Genomic DNA, 20,859 nt, shown 5'->3' with positions numbered 1-20,859 from the left:
GGGTAAAACCTATTCCTATATCGCACACGTGTCGCTCGCTCGAGATGAGCCGTATTCCGGAGTTCGCCGCAGATTTCTACGTATTGTTGGCACAGCTCGAATAACGCGCGTTCGATGCGCTCGCGCGCGCGCGAGCACATGCGTTGTGCGGGTCGCGCGCGCGCGTGCACGTGCGTGGGACACGCGCGACCTGATCCGAGGAGTTTCCTTGAAGTCGTCGTTTGTCAAGCCAGCGGCGTGCCGTGACGAGTGAGCCGCTCTCGTTAGCGGGGTTTACGTTTTCACCTTCTGGAGGGGCAGCCCTTGCTTTCAGCTGTTTTTGTTTTAATCTCAGCGGTCCCTGTGTCTCGGGCTCGTTATGTTTGTTACACTTCAAATGAGTAGCGGTGTCGAGATGCGAGGCTACGCCTCCGCCGACGCACAGTATCCGCTCCTCGCTGTCGTAAAGAGAAAGGAGAGAGGACGACTCAGAGAGAGAGAGAGGACGACTCAGAGAGAGAGAGAGGACGACTCAGAGAGAGAGAGAGGACGACTCAGAGAGAGAGAGAGGACGACTCAGAGAGAGAGAGGACGACTCAGAGAGAGAGGACGACTCAGAGAGAGAGAGAGAGGACGACTCAGACAGGGAGAGAGGACGACTCAGAGAGAGAGAGAGGACAACTCAGAGAGAGAGGACGACTCAGAGAGAGAGGACGACTCAGAGAGAGGGGGGACGACTCAGAGGGGGAGAGAGAGGACGACTCAGAGAGAGAGAGGACGACTCAGAGGGGGAGAGAGAGGACGACTCAGAGAGGGAGAGAGGACGACTCAGAGAGAGAGAGGACGACTCAGAGAGGGAGAGAAGACGACTCAGAGAGAGAGAGGACGACTCAGAGAGAGAGAGGACGACTCAGAGAGAGAGAGGACGACTCAGAGAGAGAGAGGACGACTCAGAGAGAGAGGACGACTAAGAGAGGGAGGGAGGACGACTCAGAGAGAGAGAGGACGACTCAGAGAGAGAGGACGACTCAGAGAGAGAGAGAGGACGACTCAGAGAGAGAGAGGACGACTCAGAGAGAGAGAGAGAGAGGACGACTCAGAGAGAGAGAGGGGACGACTCAGAGGGAGAGAGAGGACGCATCAGAGAGGGAGAGAGGACGACTCAGAGAGAGAGAGAGGACGACTCAGAGAGGGAGAGAGGACGACTCAGAGAGGACGACTCAGAGAGAGAGAGTACGACTCAGAGAGAGGGAGAGAGGACGACTCGGAGAGGGAGAGAGGACGACTCAGAGAGAGGGGACGACTCAGAGAGAGAGAGAGGACGACTCAGAGAGAGAGGACGACTCGGAGAGGGAGAGAGGACGACTCAGAGAGAGGGGGGACGACTCAGAGAGAGAGGACGACTCAGAGAGAGAGTACGACTCAGAGAGAGAGGGAGGGAGGACGACTCAGAGAGAGAGAGAGGACGACTCAGAGAGAGAGAGGACGACTCAGAGAGAGAGAGGACGACTCAGAGAGAGAGAGGACGACTCAGAGAGAGGACGACTCAGAGAGAGAGGACGACTCAGAGAGGACGACTCAGAGAGGGAGAGAGGACGACTCAGAGAGGGAGGGAGAGAGGACGACTCAGAGAGGGAGGGAGGACGACTCAGAGAGAGAGGGGACGACTCAGAGAGGGAGGGAGGACGACTCAGAGAGGGAGGGAGGACGACTCAGAGAGGGAGAGAGGACGACTCAGAGAGAGAGGACGACTCAGAGAGAGAGAGGACGACTCAGAGGGAGGGGGGACGACTCAGAGAGAGAGAGGGGACGACTCAGAGAGGGAGAGAGGACGACTCGGAGAGGGAGGGAGGACGACTCAGAGAGGGAGGACGACTCAGAGAGAGAGAGAGGACGACTCAGACAGGGAGAGAGGACGACTCAGAGAGGGAGAGAGGACGACTCAGAGGGAGGGGGGACGACTCAGAGAGGGAGAGAGGACGACTCAGAGGCACCAGGAGGCGGAACCACAGACGAGGAGCGGGAAAGCAGCAGCAGTAACAGCCAGGGCGGTGAGCTGTCACCACCAACAACTGCCCAAGATCTGCGGTCCTTTACACATGTTTATATTAAAATGGTTTCCGCCGATGAATTATACGTGGGAAGAAACCGGAGCGTCTGGGGATTTAAAAAAAAAAACAACGCTTGCGAAACGACGGCGAGGGAGAACGGCTCCCTCCCTCCTGCTCGAGGCACTGGCACGGCGCGTCGTTGCAGCGCCCGTGCCGTGACCAGGCCGCGGGTCTCGAGCACCCCCACCACCACCACCGCCCAGGATGTATGGGTTGTGGTGTGTGAAGGCTGCGCTGTCGCCTCTAGCGAGGCGCTGGGTTTCTGATTAGAAGCTCGGCGGGCATGGGTGAGGTGGTGGTGGTGGGTGGGTGGGGGGGTGGGGGGGGTGAAAAGATCACTTTTATATATCAACAAAAAGATGTTGTTTTATTACCCAGCTCGTCGTTTGAACGATAACAACACTAACAATAAGCGGTTCCCGCACCACCACCACCACCTAAAAAAATATATTCCTAATCTGTGTGTGCGTCTCTAAAGCACCCGAGGGATGTCTACACAGTGGCGGCCGGATAAGCGGTTAGCAAGCGGTTAGCAAGCGGCAGCAGCAGCAGCGGAATCGCAGTGTAATAAAATGACGGCGCGAGATTGTCAAACTCCTGCCCTCTCCCCACACAGAGCAGGGCGCGCGATCGGCGAGGCAAAGCGTGGGCACTGCCGCCTCCGCGGAGACGCCGTGAAGAGTCGGCCAAATATACCGTCAATCTTGAGTCGAAGCTCTCGTGACTGCAGGAATCCATTATCTTTGATTCTTTCGGTAAAGTCACGTAGGTATAAAATAAAAGAAATCACGACGTTTCGGGCGCAGCACACCTAGCGTCCGTCATCAGGTGGGAAAGCACGCTTTCAATGAACGGATTTCCCACCTGATGACGGGACGCTTGTGTTCCGCCCGAAACGTCGTGATTTATTTTATTTGATGCTACGTGACTTTTACCGAAATATACCGCCGTGTAGAGGGGAGCTCTCTGGAGTTCCCTCTGAGCGGGAGGGTCCCCTGCCGCCAGCAGTGGCGTGAGCGAGCGGTCGCAGGGCTGCGCCTTTAGCTTCAAGCGCCGTGGCCTGAACGTGCGCGCGCGTGTCAGCGGACCGCGTGTGTTGCGAAGGTGGTTTATCATCAAGAAAATTAACGGCGTTTGTTACATTTTCAGCTCTTTTTGGCGTGCCAGTAAACGGCGCGAAGATCGGACCCAAGATCAAGCGAAATTGTGAATCGTGAACACGCTGGGTCGCGAAAGCCCAGCGTGCAAACATTTAAATCTACAATTATTTGCAATCGGAAGCATCTCAGTGGCAACAGCTGCGTCGTGAAAATCGTGCAGAGTTACTAGTCCATGGGCCCAGACCAAAAACAATCACTTATTGGTACCATCTGAGGTGGCAAAGTCTAGTAACGATTTTTCTAATCCTCGATGTGTGTGGGACATATTCTGATATGACAACCTTTGTGGAGTGGCAGCTTAGTTGTAATTACCATGACTTATATACTAATTCCCGTGATTGCGTGATTGCGATAGGTGGAAAAACAGGCTTCCTGCGAGCAAAATTAAACAGCTGCTCATTTGGGAAGGTTATCACGTATTATTTTACTTCCGTTGGTGTAACAAATCAAATGGCACCATCGAAGTTTTGATACCGATATCTGGTCTGGCCCAAGGACGACTATACACCGGACTGACGGACGGACGGAGAGAGCCACTGACACCGCCGCGCTCAAGATCGTTAACGAAAATCACGCTAGACGCAGCGGTGCTTTAGCAACCAACATCATGAATAATAAAGGGTTCTGGGTTGGATCGCGAAAGTATAAATGCGTCGTAACCCTCCACCAGTCGACGCAGCCAGCAAGGTTTGTCACGTAAACTAAACGTGCCAATTGGTTACTACTTCAGCCCACCGGTTTGTTGGAAATATACAAATTGTAAACGTTGTGGATTTACTCTCCAACACGCCGCTGGGCCGAAGCAGCAACTCACTGCCACGTTGTGTTGCGCCCGAAACGTCGTGATTTTTATTTATTTATTTTCTACCTACAGTGACTTTACCGAAAGAACCAAAGAGTTTGGATTCCTGCAGTCACGAAAGCTTCAAATCAAGATTTCACTGCCACGTTATCTTTACGTGACAAACCTTACCGGCTGTGTCGGGTGGTGGAGGGTTACGACGGATTTATACTTACGCGATCCAAACGCCCCCCCCCCCTCCTCCAAAAAAAAAACCTTTACGATGAAAAATCACCAAGGCAAGCACGGAGCGTTCGCTGGAAGTGCCGCGCACGCCGTTCAGCCGGCCCTGCCGCCGTTTAACGGGGCTCGACTATTTCCACTCCCCCCCCGCCCCCCACTGCCGCCCCCCCCCCCACCGGCCCCCACCATCGCCCCCATCCTCGGCGCCGGTAACGACTGCGGGTGTGGAGTTGACATTTTTTCTGCAGCGCTTTGTCAAAATAGCCACGGGGAGTTAATAACTGCGGGCTCCAAATCTGCTCGGAGCATTCGCTCTGTTGAAAGAAATTGTGGGGGGGGAGGAGGGAAGGGGTTAGGGGGAAAGGGGGGGCGGGGGTTAAAACCCACCGTGTTATTTTATTCACTTTGGTCAGGAGGGGTTCGGCTTTTGGCTGAAGTGTAAATTACCAACGACGAATCTCCTCTTTAGCAGTCACCGGCTTTCCAATCGTCGTTTGTCGTCGTCGCCGTCGCCATCATCGTGAGCCATGGTCTATCCGCTGCTGACCGAAGGGTCTCCCAAAGCCGTCGCCATGCCCGTCTCGGTCCATCTGACTCTGGCACGCCTCGCCAATTTTCGTCGCGGTGAAAATCTTTCGGCACGCGAGTTGGAATAGCCGCGTTGCACCTTACGCACAACGCGCCACACCAGCGCACATCACCGTTCGCTTCTGACCGCGCGTCACCGTACTGCAAAAACAAGGCGATCAGATATGGAATTTACATGTGCGAATAAGCACGCGTCATTTGGCCAATAACACCTAAACATGCAGAGGACCGCAGAGCGTGGGTAATTGTTGGTAGCTCCCTGGCTCCTCACCCGCGTGGCTGCTGCTGCTGCCTTCCCACTCGTCCGTGGTTCCTCCTCCACCTCCTCGACCTACGGAGTTGTGGTAGCGTCACGTTACCAGTTAAAATTGCCACAAATTAAATCACAACATCTACCCATATAACCGGGCTGGAAAGCAACGTCAAATATTCACATGACAAGCGAAATTAATTGTAAAAAAAAAATTGTAAAAAAAATATATATCGAATTTGGAAAATATTACCCCGAGTGTGGATTATGAGCGACGCGGGGTTTGGAATAGTTGGGAGGTTTGGTGACTCCCACTCAGTGTGAGCTTAATCGTGTGGATTGTCACTCCGTGGGTGCTCGGCGTGGCCCGATTAAACTTAGCTCGCCCCTTTGACTCAATTCGCCTTCACGCGTTCATTAACGAAGAAGCCGTTCGCCCCGTGGAGTCGCTTGGCATGGTGGCGTCGAGTCAAAAAGAGTTTTCCAAGTTAAAACTTTTTAAATCACCCCATGCCTTATGCTGCCCCTGTCCACCCAGCAACATAATTGGGTGACACCGCAGTTTAGTTGGGGGCGCCGTGGTGGCCAGGAGATGTTGATTACTTCGCCTAGTGTACAGGAGCTCGTAGGTTCAATCCCGACCCTGACGCCTGCTGCTGTATATTTGGAGTTTGCGGTGTCTCTCTCTCTCATCATCATCACGGTGGCTAGGAGATGTTAATTATCTCGTCTGGTGTACAGGAGCTCGTAGGTTCGATCCCGACCCTGACGCCTGCTGCTGTATATTTGGAGTTTGCGGTGTCTCTCTCTCTCATCATCATCACGGTGGCTAGGAGATGTTAATTATCTCGTCTGGTGTACAGGAGCTCGTAGGTTCGATCCCGACCCTGACGCCTGCTGCTGTATATTTGGAGTTTGCGGTGTCTCTCTCTCTCATCATCATCACGGTGGCTAGGAGATGTTAATTACCTCGTCTGGTGTACAGGAGCTCGTAGGTTCGATCCCGACCCTGACGCCTGCTGCTGTATATTTGGAGTTTGCGTGTCTCTTTCTCTCCTCGTGGTTGCGTGGATTTTTCTCCGAGTCCTTCGGGTTTTCCCTCTGCATTTACAGTCAACAGCATGCGTTTAGAGTATCTGACAGCTATAAATTTCCACGTGATACACCACTTCGTTGGGCTATAATTTGTTGCCTGGTCGCTTCTTAAAAAGAGCTACATAGCTCAGTGGGCCTCACCTGGTAAACAGTAATAGCTAGTCAATATGATAACAATATAAAAATTTCAACTTGTAACGGACCGCTGCAAAGTAGTCACTCGCTATCGTATAGAGAGGACGACTTCGGAGGCGTGAGGAGGAACACAGACAAGGAACGGGAATGTAGCCACCACGCCATGAGCCGGCGCTACCAACGATTGCCCAAGCTCTGTGATCCTCTACATATATATTAAGGCGGTATCGGGAGCATGTATAGGTGTAGGAGAAAACCTAGCGTTCTCCTTGCTGCCTCTCAGTGCATTACCCGGGCATTGCACCTCCCACCCCACCTCCCATGCACCTTTGCACTTCCTGTGCCCTGGCTGTGGTGCTGCAGGAGTAGTGTACACAAGACAAAGGCGCAGCCCTGCAATGACTTGCTCACGCCACCGCTGGCAGAAAGAGCCTCCACGCAGAGCGAGCTGTAGAGAGTTTCCCTCTCAGGGCGTCATCTTGGCCACCTCTTCCACGCTGGTCAGACCGTCTTTGGCAAGAGGAGGGAAGTATCCCACCCACGCTTTACCCCCCACCAGACGCGTCACTTGCCGATCCTCCACTTAATTGCGGTGTTGCCCGATTAGTTTCCGCTGGGTGGACGGACCCGGTGGGGAGAGAGTGATTCGTGAAACTTGGCGGCCTCGTTTCGACTCTCCAAGATCACAATGACTGCGGGCATCGCCGCAATGGGCTCGTTCATCGCCCGTCAGACAAACAAACAAAACTGCCACGCCAGAATCAGAATGTTTATTTATACTTGGAGGAGGAATCAGATGACCTATGAAGCTCTTTTTCACATATGGATAAGAACGTTACAACAAGCAATAGTACAAAAGCACGATAGTAGTGAAGAGTACGAGAAAGGTAAACAAATCACCCAAACACACACAAATTCAACTAAACCATCCCCATCCTACCAGGCAAAGCCCACTGAGGTATTAACTTATTTTTCAGAAGCGACCTGGCCACAAAAGATAGCTCAACAAAGCGGCCAAGCATTTGGACATTTATAGCACCTAAATAATCTCAATGCATGTTTCTAAATGCAGATGGAAAAACCGGAGGACCCGGAGGAAAAAATGCACGCCACCACGGGGAGAGAGAGAGATGCAAACTCCAAATATACAGCAGGTGTCATGGTCGGGATCGAACCCCTGGCCTCCTGCATACCAGGCGAGCAAGACAACGTCTCCTAGCCACCGTGGTGCCCTTTGAATAAATACATAAAAAGAGTATTTAAGTTCATGTCGGTAATGGCGCTGTCATTCTTAACAGCGCAGGCCGATTAAATCACGAAGGCACTGCTGCTGCTGTTGGTGATTTGTTTTACCTTTCCTATACTTTGCACTCGTGTCGTGTTTTTTGGATTGTTTGTTGTTGTGGGGGGAAAAGAGCTTCATAGCTCATCGGATTCCTCCAGTGTATTCCTCAACATAACAAGATTGTGATTCTGTGCAGCACACAGTCGGCAGTAGTTTCACAGTAGGGGGCGATGTTGCTGCTGCTGCTGCTGTGTGATCTCCAGTCACCTTGCCCAGAATCCCTGTTTGAATAACATTGGCCATGACGTGCGGGTTTGTCTCCCTGTCCGTCCCCAGGTGTCGCGTCCCACACGTCCCAGGATTTCCGAGCCCACCTGGGTAAGTACGAAGCGAAAGTTTATTTTTTTTAAATGGCTGCCCTCCGGTAAAAAATGGCTGCCTCCCTGTTTAAAAATGGCGGCCGCCCGGTTTACAAATGGCGGCCGCCCAGGGCTCGTGTCGTCCACGTCTCTCCCTCCCCTCTCCCTCCCCTCCCTCTCCCCTCTCTCTCTTTTCACAGGATTAACTGCCTCCCAGTTTTGTTCTGTGTTTGTATATCCCGCACGACGATGGCTGTAATGATTGTCCATTTTTTGTGTGAAACGAGAACAAGTCTTTCCACATTGCAATATGCCAAGGACGTTTTATATTAACTTTTAATGAGTTTATTTAGTCGAAATTACTGTGATTAATGAGGGCTTTGTCTGTTACTCGACAACTACTGAGTGTAAACATTCACGTCTCTATTTAAAAACGAATAATCGGAAAACTTTAAACAAAGTCTCACCAGCTCCCCATAATATAGTGTGCGATCTCCAACTCTTATTTTCCACTTTATCTCTCCGGCAGCTCGATGTGGTTTGAATAATCGTTGCCTAAAACGTTGACTGCTATAGTTTTCTGTTAGGGCCGCAGTGTTGATGGAAAACGTGTAGACCTTTTGTGCGTGTAATCTCCGACTGTACTGCATAGTTACATGTCTTAATGAGGTCCCATAACTTACAGAGAGGGAAGTCCCTTGCCTCTCTGCACTCATTACACACAGAGTGCTTGCCACGAATGAACCACAATACCTTTCTGATATCGGCAAGGAGCATAAACCATCACGCCAACTAACAATCGGACAACGACGGTGGTCACTGCATTCTGCGCTGTCAGATGCGCTTCTGCGGCCGTCTGGAACGCTCTTCCGACATTAAGCCACTGGAACTATGCACTTTTAAAATCAACAAGACTGAAAACTCACTTTTGAACTGCTTGTTGTTGTGTTTAGTTTGTTGTCCTTCCCCCACCCCTCCGCTCAGTACGGTTGGCTACGTACGGCGCGAAAGAAGTTCAACATACATACATTGCCTATAAACATGTGGCCGGTGGCGGCTCGTTTTTTCAGTTTTCATTTATTTGGTATAGCCCTGTGAGCCATTCGGCTCTTGACTCGGGTGCAACCACAACAAGCAAAAAACAAAAAGCATGAACAAGAAAAACATCTTAAAGTGACTATGTGACTGTGCAAACAGAAAATCCAGGAAAAACAGCAAAATATTCCTGAAAAAGCACCATACACCAACGCTGTGTGCAAAAATCCCAGTGAGATGCAAGTCAAACAACAACAACCACAAGACAACTTAGATTAAGGCCACCGTGTAACTCCGTACTACAACAAACAAACATGGCCAAACCAAAAAACGTTTTCGACATCACCAAAATAAAGCCATTAGGTGGGGCTGGTGTGAGTGACCTCTGAAAAGACGGTGTTCTAATTAAGAAAAACCTCGTCATGTTATTGGCCTTCCCGTGAAAGTTATGTCACTGCATTGTCTACCAACGGTCGGCATTCATAAACAATACGAAACACAACAACGCACTCAAATACTGTCCCCATGGCCCTCAAGTCCACACTACACAACTCCTTTGACACTGCCAAAAGTCGTGACCTACTGCACCCTGAATGGGCCTCAAACGACGTGGCTATAATGCTCGAAGCTAATCACAATGCATGAAGGGACATCTCTCACTCGGACGCCTTCACAGCCACCCCGAGGACCTCCCTGAGGCACAAATCAGACTGCGGTGTTGCAGCGGTTTTTAACGTGAACAACTGAAAATGTTATCTTCATTAGGCAATTCACGTTGAAAGAATACTTTTTTTTAAGCAAAACAATTTATAGAAAAGTATGTTTTATTAGAAAAATAATTTCTTATCTCCAGCTGCTTGGTGTGGGTGGCGCCCCAACGCTCCTAGTGGACGAAGCGCAGCCTGCATCTGGCAGTTCACCAGAAGCGGTTCAAGCAAACCCGATTCTGCCAACGACACACTGTTAACTACCTCGCCCGGTATACAGGAAGCCATGGGTTCGAACCCGATAGCTGTATATTTGGAGTTTGCATGTCTCTCTCTCTCCTCGTAATTGCGTGGATTTTTTTTTTATCCGGGTCCTCCGGCTATTCTCCTCCACATTTCGAGTCAACATGCATTGTAGAGCAGTGATTCTTAACCTTTGCTGCAGCCTGCACCCCTTTTGTTCTCAATCGAAAAAATACGTATATAATGTTAATAAATACATAGGTTTGATGGAACAAAGTAGTTGTACTTATGCGCCCGTGCTTAATTTGTGTTTTTGATTATTTACCATCTAAAAAAATCTGGCCACGTTTCACACCCTCAGCAAGGGCATCTCGCACCCCCAGGGGGTGCGTGTACCTCAGGTTAAGAACCACTAGTTTAGAGTATTTGGCTGCTGCCATACATATCCACGTGATAAGCAACTCCGTTGAGCTATCATTTGTGGCCAGGTCGTGTCTAAAAAAGAGCTACGTAGCAGCTCAGTAGCCCTTTACCTGGTAAAATAAAAAATATATATACATTGAATAGTTTATTCTAAATATCGTTTAGTGACATTGGGTGACGTTGCATTCACGTTCAAATGTCACAATCATTCAAACGACCCCAAAACACGAAAATCCGAAACGATAAAACCCCAAACTCATCCCGAGCGAGCGTGTGTGTGGACGTCGTCCTTCCCGTAATGTCCATACTTCACCCGCGAATGCCAATGCCGAGCCTTTGTTACGCTGACGCGCTGAGTGCCCGTGTCGGGCTATTAATCTCCCCCGCGATCCTCTATCGCATTTAGCGACGTTTGTCTTTCATTAGCACCCGAGTTATAATTGGAAATTGGTTTAGCGCTCGCCGGGTTTTTACCTAATTACGAGAAAGCTATTCTGCGCGTACCTGGGGGATAGAGACGCGCAATCAGGGGGGGGCGAGGAGGCTACAGCTCAATTACAGCAGCCCCTCCGAGACACGAGGCCCCCCACCTCCCTCTCATCTTCACCACCCCCTACCCCCCTTATCGAATCTACGACAGCTAACTCTGCGTAACTTCGCTCACGAACCCGCCGACCCGAGTTGCGTTCCCCCGGTCATGGCTCATGTGCCAGCGGCGAGTGAAATCTGAAGTACGATCGAACAACAGGGCAGAGTGGTGGCCGCCAGTGGTTACCGCAGTCTGCTTTGAAGCCAAGAACCTGGGTTCAAGTCCCGGCAAGCATGTTGCTCATGTCGCTCCTCAGTCACTTGCAACTCTGGGTTTCGGTCCTGGGCCTCCCCTAGGTAGACTCAGCCCTAAATGAGTATCTGATTCAGCGTGTAAAAAAAAAAACTCCAATCAACGGTGCTCGGGAGTCAAATGCATCTGGGCGTGGCGCTGTTCCGTGGCGGGCTCTTCATAGGTGCTGCTCGCTAAACACACACTTGCCCCATCAGTATTGCGGAGGCTACACGGGGGATGATCTTTGTCTTTGTCTTCTCCGTGAAGCAGACTCTTTCCCGGTGCTGGTGCTGCTGGTCTCGGCCGTCCTGGCCGTTTGTTTCACAGCCATCATCGCCGCCTGTGGCTTCTGTAAGTGGTGTCAGCGGACCATGGTAAGAACCTCGGGGAAGCGAGAGAAGGGAAAGTCCTCGTTCGCGTACACTTGTGGAAGCTTTCCCGAAAAGTTGCCGCTTTAAGCGAAAACGATTTCTCCACGAATAATGCAACGCTAACGTTTGGCCAGATATGATGTCCTACTACGCACACCGCACAGTGAGATGGCGGGACATATAGCTGAGGCTTTGGTGCCGCGTCACCGTATCACTCCTCTGACTGTATCACTCCGCTCTGCCGCGCAGCTCTAGAAAGTAGTTGTCGACCTCTTAGAAACCGCGTTATAACGGTGCACATTCCGCGTTTCAACGGGAAGTGTTCCTTAATGGAAGAACTGCACTCTTGCGACAACTCGTTGTGTAAACACGCGTTGAGTGAGGACTTACCGTATATATTAAATAAGTAAATCCTACATTTTTTTCCAGATTGAAAAGCTACGCATAAGAGGATGTCATTACTGGCGGCTGTGACTTAACAGTCGCAATTTATCCGGCGATGGCCATCAAGTCCATCTTTGCGAGTGCCGCTTTGGCAAAAGCAAAATAGAATAATATTATGGATCATCGACCGAAATGTAAGCAACCAGACCACGGTTAGCAAATTAATCTTAATCTGATTGCCAAACTGATTTGAAAGATTCACGAAAAATTCACTGAGCCTCCCAGCTCAAACGAGCGATGGGGATGGGGGGTGGGGCTGGAGGGGCGGTGCTGATCTGCGTTGTCGGCCCTGAGGCAGCGAAATTCCACGTTCCTATTGCAGGTGGCCAGTCGCTTCGATTGGACAGCCACAGTTGTCCTATTAAAAAAAAAAGGCGCACATTTTTTGGTTATTTCATTAAATAAAGTCCGAGGCCGAGTTAAATTAAACCCTGGGTAGTATCTTAGGTCCCGACACTTGGTGCTTCGATATCGCTGCCAATGCTCCTACCATTGCCGTCACTATCTTCTAACATTGGCCGTAAGCAACATCGCCAACTCACGTGCAGACAAATGGCCTCTTGCAGGTCGGTGCTGTGTTCACCTTGTGCCAGACATGGACAGCTGCCACTCGGGGGTCCCCCAGGCTAAAACTCTGCGCCCATAAGGCACTTGTTACAATATGGGCACAGTGGGGAGGCGGGTTGTGTCACGCTTAATGCGCTGTTCTATGACACTGGCAACGGTGCCTGAGCCTCCCTTAGGTTGACTCAGCCTCAAATATCGCCACTTGGGAGACAAAGGCGGCTGGGTGTCGTGCTCACTAACAGCACTTGTTCCAAAAGCGTCTTTAGGCTACACCGGGGATCTTTGTCTTTTGCAGTATAAACACAAGTTGCTGTTGTTGGCATTGCTTATTTTCAGACCAGGGAATACAAGGACCCTGCAAATGAAGAAGGCAGCATTGGTGAACACAGCTACGATGGCAGCGTCAAGCTGCGGAACGAGAAGAAGCTGATGAAGTACGTGAACCCCCCCCCATTGCATGTGTCACACACACGCACGCGCGGGCATAACACACACATACCCCCAAGCGCACGCAAACGACTGACTACAGCCACCCACTGTTTTGTCTCGCGATTCCCAGTGATCTTAACGACCGGTCTTATGACTTTTCCCCACCTACCTCCGTGTCCGTTGTTTTTTGAGTTGTGTTGGTTTTTTTTGCTTTGCGCCGATTTTATTCCAACTAGTTGGCCCGTGGCCACATCTGCAGCACTAACGTTATGTTACTGCTACCTGCTGCGCCGATTACTTTCAATCAAAGAGGGTAGTTCAACCGTTTAAGGGTCCAACTCTGCCTCCTTAGGCCCCACCCCTTCCTGATTAGGCCTCACCCCTTCTTCTCTAGGCCCCGCCTTTTCCTGTTTAGGCCCAGCCCTTCCCTCCATTACAGGGGGGTTGGGCTACTTTAGGTAGTGGTGGGGGGTTGTGGCAGGGGTGAGGCAGTTTAGGTGGGGGTTGGTGGGGACGGTTAGGGTGATGCAGCTTCACGACTACAACATAAATGGTTCTTCCAGCCGCACGATAGTGAGAGGCCGCACCACCGGCGTCACGACGCAAGGGGATGGGTCCCCACGTCCCTGTTAGAGAGTGGCCCGCTGAAGGATCTATCATAGAACTACTTCTGCGATCCCCTGTACTGGTCAAAGTTCCTATTCACACCCTATGCGGGTTGCTTGAACTCTCCCACATGCAGAAATATTTGTCGCATGGCAATGAAAAGCAAACATTTTTATTCTCACAGTTTTGCCAAATTAAGCATTAAAAAACACGGAAATTTTACGTGATCCGATTTTTACTCAATTGTTGGTGACCGGGCTGACACCATTGGCTCACTCGAATCATGAACTCGGTACAATTGTGGGACTAAAACCTGGATTTGAACCCAGGATCTCAGTGGTCTTAGCACCGTGAACTTCGAGCCATCTGACCATCGCTCTAATCATGTGGTAATCCTTCACTCTTCTCTGTTTACATGATTCCTATCACGGTGCCAACAGAGGGATTTCTTTCATATCAAGTTTTTTTTCTCCAATTTTTCTGACTGGCTCTACGGCTTTTCTAAATAGATGTTGACATATATATTTGGGATGTGATGCCATTGATCTTATGAATACAAAAAGTCGGTCTGCGATATACACAATGTTTGGACAAAATCCAGCAATTATATTTAGTTGGAGATTGGTCTGAAAACCAGGAGTGACATCACCGTCATTTTGTTCCCACCAATCATTTGGAATCACGTGACGTCGGGTGATCTCGCTTTTGTCAGCACGTGGACGCGTAAATAAATATAAATATGTAATATTACGGATGTTATCAGAAATTCCAAAAACCTAGCCGAACTTGTTCTTAAAAATTTGAACCTGGTACTCATCCCAAATATAACCATATGTTAACATCGGATGAGTGCACACTTTCTGTGTTTATGACATTTCACTTGATTTTGACATTTTATATTGTGCCTTGTTTTTTGTCGGTCTGCTACGTTTGGACTTGCGTCATGGTTTGCTTTTGGACCCGGCTTCCGTTGCTAGCGAGGCTTCCTGGCCTCACTGTTGTCTCACCTGGCTACCAGTTAGTAGGTTTGCCGCGATATCACTTGTTGACGACGATACGACATCGAGCTGCACGATTATGACGCAATATCCAGCGTCCTCTGAATTTGTAATCTCACTTCGCAATTTCATTGGAGTGCGCCTTTGTCTTTTTCTATACCTCCAGTGCAGTACAAATTTACAGTTCTTCATCCCTTAAGTTCGATCAACGGAAGCCTTCCCGCGGATCTTCTGGCTACCGCAACGTTTAGAACGCTCATGCTGTCAGTTACACGAGACATAAATAACGACGCCTCATAATTATTCCGGTAAACGTTTTGCAAACCTCTAATTTAACCGTGTAAGGGTGATATATTTGGAGTATTATTTGCCGTGTTTGTTATTTGGTAAATATTTTGTCAGGAAATAACATATTTGAGAAAATAAGAATTGAGCACCAGTAACCTCCTGCAATACTTCGGTATTTTGCTCAACGTCTATTGTATCGTTGTGTGGCCATATCGTGGCAAGCACTCAGAGTAAAGATCGTCCATCTCTCTGTCCAAGATTAACAAAAAAGTGGTGCTTGGTAAAATAAAAACGCACGCCACGCGCGGTCTTACTCGAGGTCAAGAGGTCACCACGGCCAAAGCCGTTCATGCCGCCTTGCCATCGCATCCTTCCGTCTGTAAACAAAATCCTGCAGTTCCTTGTCCAGTCAACACCCCCGGACCTTCAAGGACCACTCTTGTGGTCTCATCTCCACCAGCGTCTTGGCTTTAGGTCTTCCCCATTGGTCATTGACCTCTGGGGTACCACTCCAAACGCCCGTCCCGGTCACCTTTCCTCCTGCTCCTCCTCCACCAAGCACACCACGTGTCCCACCCATCGCACAACCTCCAAGTCGCTCACCCTGTCCTCTACCCTGCACGTGTGTCCCACTCATCGCACAACCTCCTCCTCTTCCCGATTACAATTGCTGTAGCACGCTCACTATTCCAAACCTCAAAACGACGCCGATTTTACCCTTCCATTAATTAAATAATTTGCGCTTTTGTACATTTGCACAATTCGAATAGCGTGAGGCCATTTACGAATACCGCTGCGGTAGTTTGACAGAATGAAATTGCACTGAGAGGGCCCCACGGTGGCTAGGAGATGTTAGCTACCTCGCCTGGTATACAGGAGATCGTGGATTCGATCCCGACCCTGACACCTGCTGTATATTTGGAGTTTGCATGTTCTCCCCGTGGTCGCGTGGATTTTTATCCAGGTCCCCCGCTTTTACGCTCCACATTTAGTAACGTGCTTAGAGTATTTGGCTGCTATGCATTTCCACACGATTAGCCACTTCGGTGAGCTATCATTTGTGGCCAGGTTGTTTCTGAAAAAAGAGGGCTATAGCTCAGTGGGCCTTACCTGGTAAAAAAAAAAAATCTAAATTGCTTATAGTTAAGTTTAAAAGACAGCAAGAGAGCGGCCAGAGGTTGTGGAGAAGCTGCGTGGTAAGCGGAGAGAGACTTGGGGCAGGACACGCCGCTGGGATGCACGATGGCCGGTGGTCGAGACTAACGACGGAACGGCGGCCAGGACCTAGACTCTCGGTAGATGGAACGGTGAAATCGGTGCCCTCCGCAGGGAGCCAGATTGATGACGGCCGCTTGGAGATCCCTTCATCCAGCAGTGGATAGATCGTGGCTCACGACGATGATGATTATGGTGGCAAGCGGGCAATTTATTAATTTAATTACTACCAGTCGCTCTGCGTTACTGCGTAACGAGTTTGCTTTGTCACTGTGACAGGGGGCGCCGCCAATCAGAGGGAGTGCTCTCGCCAATGCGCTCTGTTGTGAATCACCGGAGAGTGTTGGTTTAGGGAGCCTGGCCGATGGTGAGACCCACGCCAGGTCCTGGAGAGGTCGAAGAGCTTCACGGACTAAAAACGGAGATGCAGAACAGGGCATGGTTTATTTACTCATTATTTCATTTGTTTCCTCACATATGCATTAATGCTGCACTTAATAGAGCACTCGACTCCCACCACAATCATCATCATTACTCATCCAGTGTCGATAAATCATGCACCACTTTGTGTGAAGTCATCAGCACACGCTCCGTGATTGGACTGACCCCCTCCCCCGCCCCCATCATAGGAACGTGGAGGCTTCACAATTGGCTTTAGGTATTTGACGCGGAGATGTTCATTTGAGACGTTACTGATTTATCCTTTCAAATCTCAAAGGAGTAAAAAAAAAAAGAAATGTGCCGCCCGTCAAATTACACGGTGAGCTATGAAGGCGCAGCCCTGTGACAGCCGTAGGCTTAGTTTGATTCGTGTGCACGGATGATGGGTGGTCCCGTGTGGCCAGTACGCCCGGCTATTTTACACGGGTGGTTCCCTGGTGCTCACGTGAGCACAGCGGCGGCAGCAGTGACAACAAAACAAAAACGTTTGCGAGACAATGAGTGCAGCAGGGTACATGTTGGACCTCCACTAGAGGGTGGCGAGATGTTAACTAGCTCGCCTGGTACACAGGACGCGGTGGGTTTGATCCCAACCCTGATGCCTACTGTTGTATATTTGGAGTTGCCGTGTCTCTCTCTCTCTCCGTGGTCGCGTGGATTTTTCCTCCGGGTCCTCCGGTTTTTACCCCCACATTTAGAGACACGCGTTGAGAGCATTCGGCTGATCTAAATTTCCACGTGCTAAGCCACTTCGTTGAGCTATCATTTGTGGCCAGGTCACTTCTGAAAGAGAGCTATATAGCTCAGTGGGCCTTACCTGGTAACATAAAAAATATACAGTATATAGTTTTTAGTTGATGGATCTTTGGAGGGTGTTTTCGGCCTTGTCTTCCACACTGGTCATACGTTTTGAAAAGGATAGGATCGAACTTTAACGAACAACAACACAAAACAGCTCCCTTTGCATGGTAAATGTTAACAGTAGGGATGATGCGTTCCTAATTTTCAGATCAATTCATTTTCACACAAAGAACATTTACCAATCAGCGGCCGGATGTGAAACTTCGAACGATGCCCAAATTTATAATTATATTTCGGGTTGATCCAAAAATACCGACGTCACAAGAAGTGATGTCACGTCCAAGGATGTCACTTCCTTGGACATCTGGGAAAAGGTGCTTAATAGCTCATCGGATTTCTCCAGTATAAATAAATATTCTGATTCTGCTTTTCCTGCCAGAGTCACTTTGAGACCATCTTTGGCAAAAAAACACTGAAATTGAGTGCATCACGTAAACGATCCGAATATCCAAGGCAAGACCCAAATTTGTCCTTCAAAATCTGCAAAAAAATGAAATGCACATATCTCACAGTCATTGCTAGCGAGCAGTAAAAAAACTCGGGCGGGAATCGAACTCGTGCGACTGGGTTCGTAGCGCAACACGCTAACCGCTGCACCGGTAATTGGCACACACGCACAAATACGACACGGACACTTAAACGCACCGAACACGAATACAGATGGATTCATGTGCAGCCTCGTAATCATCGAACAGAGTCACAAAACGCGGGCTATTAAATCGCAATGTTATTCCGCCTGCCTCCCCACGTATCACACAAGACTACCAGACGACATTTAATTTCAATTGCCGCTGCATATTTAAATGGAAGATTAATTTTCATTAACTTGTCTGCACATGTAATCGCACACGATCGCGCGCACCCACACGCACACAAAAGACAAAAGACCCCCCCCCCCGTGTAGCCTTAGCAGATTGACAGGGGCAAGTGCTGTTAGCGAGCGGAAGCACCTATGAAGGGCCATGCATGGCACACGACTCGCATGGGGGGGGGGGGTGGGGGGGGGCCTTTGCCTCCTTGCTGACGATGTTGCTTACGGCACCAGGTACTCATGGCACCAGGTACTCGCTTGAGGCTGAGACGATCGGGGGGTGGGAAGCCCCAGGGACTCGATCGCTACGAGGAACGCGTGGGGGTTTGGGGGCAGCAGGAGGCGTCGTCAGATGGGGCCCCCTTCCTCCCCCCCCTGCCCCACCCCCCCCCCCCGGTGGTCGAGACTAACAGCAGAGTGGCGACCGAAGGCTGGAAACGCGCCCCGAGGGGTGGGGGGGGGGGGGTTGTGTCCGCTGCAGGAGACGGAGCGGTGGGATCGGCTCGTGAGCCGAACGAGCCGTCGCCGATCGGAGGGGGCGACGGCTTGGTCGAGGCCTTCATCCGGCAGTGGATAGACGATGGCTGGCGATGGTGATGCGTAGGGAGTTGGGGTTGTGGTGGTGGTGGTGGTGGCGGCTAGGGTGCTTACACTTTGCGATAGGCGAGTCAGGACGCCGACGATGGATCGGGTAAATGAAAAGAAAATGCATCAAAGCACGAGCTCTCAACACGCGCATCGAATCGCGGCAGCTTGTGGATGGATTCGTCACAGCAGCCGTGCGCTTGATATGCGAATTAAATGCGAAGGACGTGCTGCTTGGTGTTATACACGCAAGGCGCCGTTGAGTGTGCGGACGGGAAAGAGCGGGGGAGGAACACCGCAGACGAGATGGGGGGGGGCGGGGGGCGGGGTCAAACGTTGAGGCGAACCAATTCCCGACTCCGAATTGTTGCAGTCAAATCGTGACCACTGTCGGATTAGGGATAGGGTCAGAGGTGTGGATGGTGTCTGTTAGCTTTTGTAGGTAGGGTTTGGGGGTTAGGGGTAGGGTTAGTGACTGATTGTCTCGCGTGGTTGGGGTTATGGTTTTACGTTGTGTGTGCGTTGAGCCTCTTTCGCACCGTACGTAGCCAACCGTGCTCATCGGAGGTGCGGGAGAAGGACAACAATCTAAACAGGGTGGTTAGAGATAGCGTTAGGGCTGGTATCTGATTGGTTAGTGTGGTTAGGGGTAGGCTTTTAGGGCTCGTGTCTGATTGGCTAGAGAGGTTAGGGATAGGGTTAGGGCTGCTATCTGATTGGCTGGAGTTGTTAGGGTTAGGACTACTATCTGATTGGCTAGAGTGGTTAGGGTTAGGACTGGTATCTGATTGGCTAGAGTGGTTAGGGTTCGGGCTGGTATCCGATTGGTTAGTGTGGTTAGGGGTAGGTTTACGCCTCGTGTCTGATTGGCTAGTGCGCCACCCCTTCTATTACCCAGGGGGATGGAGCAGTGGTGCAGTGGTTAGCGCACTGCGCCGTGAACCAGACCGGCCACGGCTAACATCAGTCGCTCGTGACATCCGAACAAATTTTGTCCCCCTCCCCTTCACCAACACACACTGACTAGCGTGGTGAAGTATGGTCATGCAACCCCCCCACGGTAGACATGGCTTGGGGAGGCCTCCATCCAGCAGTGGATTTGCAAAGGGCTGCACGTTTATCTCTTCGCTGTTTGTTTGCTTTTGATGTTTATATTTTGACGTTCGCAACACCCCCGTGTTGGTGAGACATTTGATTCCGTGGCATGGTCATCCAAGTCTGTCGTCGTTCCCGCGAGTCACGTTCTATCCACTGCTGGATTAACAAGAGGCTCCCCACGCCGTCGCCATCGCTCGATCCCACTCACGAGCCGAGCTCCTCCATCGCTCCATCTCCGCAGTGGCCGATCTCGGGCGCACTCTCTCTCTCTCTCTCGTTCACTCAAACCCTCCTTGTCGCTTTCCTTCGTTCCCTCGCGCTGCCCCCTTCGCTTTCCGTTCCCTCACGGCCTCCTCTGCTCGCTTACTTTTCTCGGCAGCCGATACGGTGGTGGTGGTGGTTGCTGGTGGTGGTTGTGGTGGTGCTGGTGGTGGTTGTGGTGGTGCTGGTGCTGGTGGTGGTTCTGGGCTCATATTTATTTTTCTTCCCGTGGCATTCATAGCTCCGAAAGCCACAATCTTCAGCTTCGTCATCATCATCATCATCGTCGTCATCAGCGTCGTAATCATCAGTGCTTAATTCCAGCACCCAGCCACACCCATCTTGGTACAGAAAACTCCTCCACACGTTCGTCAATAAAAAGTGTGTCTGGCCGAAAAAAATCGATATAATAGGCGACGTTTCGGACAATGGGCCATCTTCATAGCGCATAGCTCATGCTACAAACGGGCTTTTTTTTACAAACGAGATGTTTCAACTCACGGGATATTCCACGTGAAACATATATTTATTATATAAATAATACGTCACACATTTCGTAAACATTGCACATCCGCTGATCAGAAATATATAACCAGATAATACACAGTAAGTATTGTTAGGCGTACATTGTACAGAATCAGAATAGTGATTTATCCCGGAGAAACCC

At 50.4% G+C, this 20,859-nt stretch overlaps 1 protein-coding gene across 8 annotated transcripts in view; it reads left to right on the top strand.

Annotated features, from left to right (window-relative positions):
• Positions 1-20,859, top strand: part of SYT7 (synaptotagmin 7) — a 226,772-nt gene that overhangs the window by 163,454 nt on the left and 42,459 nt on the right. For 7 of the 8 annotated variants that reach the window (XM_076068560.1, XM_076068559.1, XM_076068564.1 and 4 more), the window contains exons 2-4: positions 7,964-8,005; positions 11,488-11,591; positions 12,936-13,033. In XM_076068560.1, coding sequence (XP_075924675.1) covers positions 7,964-8,005; positions 11,488-11,591; positions 12,936-13,033 — 244 coding nt within the window. Of the gene's footprint in view, positions 1-7,963; positions 8,006-11,487; positions 11,592-12,934; positions 13,034-20,859 lie in introns of those variants that run through there. The other variant, XM_076068565.1, reaches the window with a different exon arrangement.

The sequence above is a fragment of the Petromyzon marinus genome, chromosome 21 (assembly GCF_048934315.1).
Source record: "Petromyzon marinus isolate PM22_M1 ecotype Great Lakes invasive population chromosome 21, UKy_Petmar_22M1.pri1.0, whole genome shotgun sequence".
In the NCBI taxonomy this organism is placed as follows: domain Eukaryota; kingdom Metazoa; phylum Chordata; class Hyperoartia; order Petromyzontiformes; family Petromyzontidae; genus Petromyzon; species Petromyzon marinus.
The sequence above is the reverse complement of the archived record's forward strand: the minus strand, read 5'-3'. Positions and strand labels throughout refer to the sequence as shown.